This window comes from Amaranthus tricolor, chromosome 3 (genome assembly GCF_026212465.1).
Source record: "Amaranthus tricolor cultivar Red isolate AtriRed21 chromosome 3, ASM2621246v1, whole genome shotgun sequence".
NCBI classification, from domain to species: domain Eukaryota; kingdom Viridiplantae; phylum Streptophyta; class Magnoliopsida; order Caryophyllales; family Amaranthaceae; genus Amaranthus; species Amaranthus tricolor.
The window spans coordinates 25721621-25724165 of record NC_080049.1 but is presented as its reverse complement, the minus strand read 5'-3'; the positions used below and the strand labels follow the sequence as shown (position 1 = coordinate 25724165).

At 38.8% G+C, this 2545-nt stretch overlaps 1 protein-coding gene across 1 annotated transcript; it reads right to left on the bottom strand.

The window, feature by feature from the left end:
- Positions 1 to 1512: 1512 nt before the first annotated feature.
- LOC130808498 (uncharacterized) lies at positions 1513 to 2107 on the bottom strand. Its single transcript, XM_057673967.1, has 2 exons — positions 2085 to 2107; positions 1513 to 1996 (listed from the first exon to the last, which is right to left on the bottom strand). Exons 1-2 carry the CDS (start codon positions 2105 to 2107, stop codon positions 1513 to 1515), a joined length of 507 nt encoding a protein of 168 aa, XP_057529950.1.
- Positions 2108 to 2545: the final 438 nt, after the last annotated feature.

Sequence of the window (2545 nt, the reverse complement as noted above, 5' to 3'; positions counted from 1 at the left end):
AAGATGATGATTTGAATGAAGACTCAGAGGAGGAAGGCAGTGGAGCAGATTCAGATGAGGATAAGGTGGATGAGGGACCAGTTTTCAACCCTAAGGTTGACTTAAAAAAAATGTGGAGTTGAAGAAGGGAATCAGATTTGAAACTGTGGAGGATCTTAGGAAGGCAATTAGGCACCGTGCTATTATGAACAGGTATGCTTACTATTTCTTGCATAACACTAGAAGAAGAGTTAGTGTTTACTGTAAACATAGATACAGGCACCAAGGTAATGTTAAAAACTCTACTCTTGATTTGGTATATATTAATCAATAACAATGTATTAATCCTACTTAAATAATGCAGGACAAATTCAAAGACCACATGCAAGCCATTAAGATGTTGTCCGTTGATGCTTTCAAGTATTTGGACAACATCCCTGTTCAAAGGTGGAGTAGGCATGCCTTCAACCCTAAGAGCAAGTCAGCCATGCTGTTGAACGATTGTTGTGAGTCATTTAATTCGGTTTTGAGGGAGTGCAGAAACAAACCAATATTGAGCATGATGGAGTGGATAAGAAGATATGTCATGGCAATGGCTTTCAACAAAAGGGAGGGAGTTAGGAATTATCAAGGGTCAATCATGCCAGCTGCTTTGAAGGTGCTCAAAACTGCCTAAGAGATGGCCAAGAACTGCTTTGACACAATTTCTGACATTGACTTGTTTGAGGTGGATCATGATGGAGATAGATGGGTGGTTGACTTGAAAAAACATTCATGTGGTTGTTTCAGGTGGGATTTGACAGGAATCCTTGCTGTCATGCATTCAAATGCATCATGGCATTCAGGGGCAATCCTGAATTGTATGTGCACAAGGCATACAGTAAGGACATGTATGCCTTAGCGTATGCACCTATTTTCCAACCAATGCCTGGAATGAAGCAATGGGATTCTACAAACCATCCCAAACCTAACCCCCCTGGTCTTAGAAAGCTCCCTGGCAGACCATCACAAAAAAAAAGAATCAAAGAGAAGGGTGAAGGGGAAGCTGAACCTGAACCTCCAGTGCTGAGAAAGAGGAAGCCGAATGCATGCAGTAACTGTGGAGGTCTAGGCCACAATAAGAGCAAGTTCAAGAACCCACCTGCACTCCCTAAACCTCCAGCAAAAAGAGGAAGGCCAATGGCTGATGTTGTTCCAAAACAAACAATACAAAAGAAAAGGGGAGGTATGAGCCAATGTCAAGAAGAGGTCAACACCAACTCTTCACAACCACTAGAAGCATCTCAAACATCTCACACACGAATGTAATAGCTTTGATGTTAGTTTGTGAAAAATTATTAGTGTTTATTAGCTTGTCAATGACTTTAGTATCTCTGATGTTATTTTGTGAACACACGAATGGATTATAAGTATTTATTAGTAAAGTCAACGCTATGTATGACTTGAGGATGTAGCTAATGAACCTTATGTAGTTTCATGTTATGGATGATATGCATTATGAAATGGAGGCAAACACAAAAACAACCAACCAAACTAGTCCATAATCTTAAATAGAGTTCCTAAAAATAAAACAACCAAAAAAGCCAAAAATTGAGCTTTGCTGCACTTTTTGGCCAGCTTCAACCTCCCAACATGCCCACCGTCAAATCCATCACCAGCAACCTTTGCAGCAGCCTTCGCAACCTCTGATCCGAACTCAGCAACAAGACATGATTTCTCATACTCCGACCTACTCAACCGACTCCTCAGCACATTCACTTCATTCCTCAGTTCCTTCTTCGCCTCCACCAACTCATTAATAGTAACCCTTTTCCACTCTACTTGATCAGCATCAATCCACCTGAAGAACGAGCAACCCCTTCTTCCACTTTCAATGTCATATAATTTACAAGCCATGAACCTACGACCAGGATTTTTGGGGGTCCAAGACCTCATCATCGCAATTTGCATCCAACAGTAGCATCTAGTAGGTTGTGAGTTCCCAATGGCACGAGAAGAACCACTAAAAGAAGACATACTACACCAAAAAAAAAAAAAAACAGAGCAACATTGTAAACAGAACATCAAAGCATCAAATTTTCAAAAAAAATGGAGAAAACGTCTACAACAATGCACATACCTTCAGCATTTCAGAGAAGAGGTGATGAAAGTTATGAGTGATTTGAAATGGGAGTTGAGGGTGTAAATGGAGTATTTATTGAAGTTGAAATGGAAGCAGCGTGGATTAAGAAGAGTTTGCAATCACGCGCATGTATTTGGAGCTCAAATGGCATAGTCAACGCCTGAAAGTTGACAAAAGTCACCGGAAACTGATTTAAGGTGTTTTTTTTTAATAAAAAGTCTCTTAAAAGGTGTTTTTTTTACAAAAAACTTATTTTATAAGGTGTTTCTTTGCAAAATTTGTCTTGTTTATACTTGTATACTTAAAACTTATATACTTAATCTTTTTATACTCTAAATTATCCAACTTGCAAGATTTGCCATTACTTTTTATATCCTTAATTGTGCATAATTAATTATAATATTATACTCATGAATTATACACATACGCCATAGGGTGTGTTTG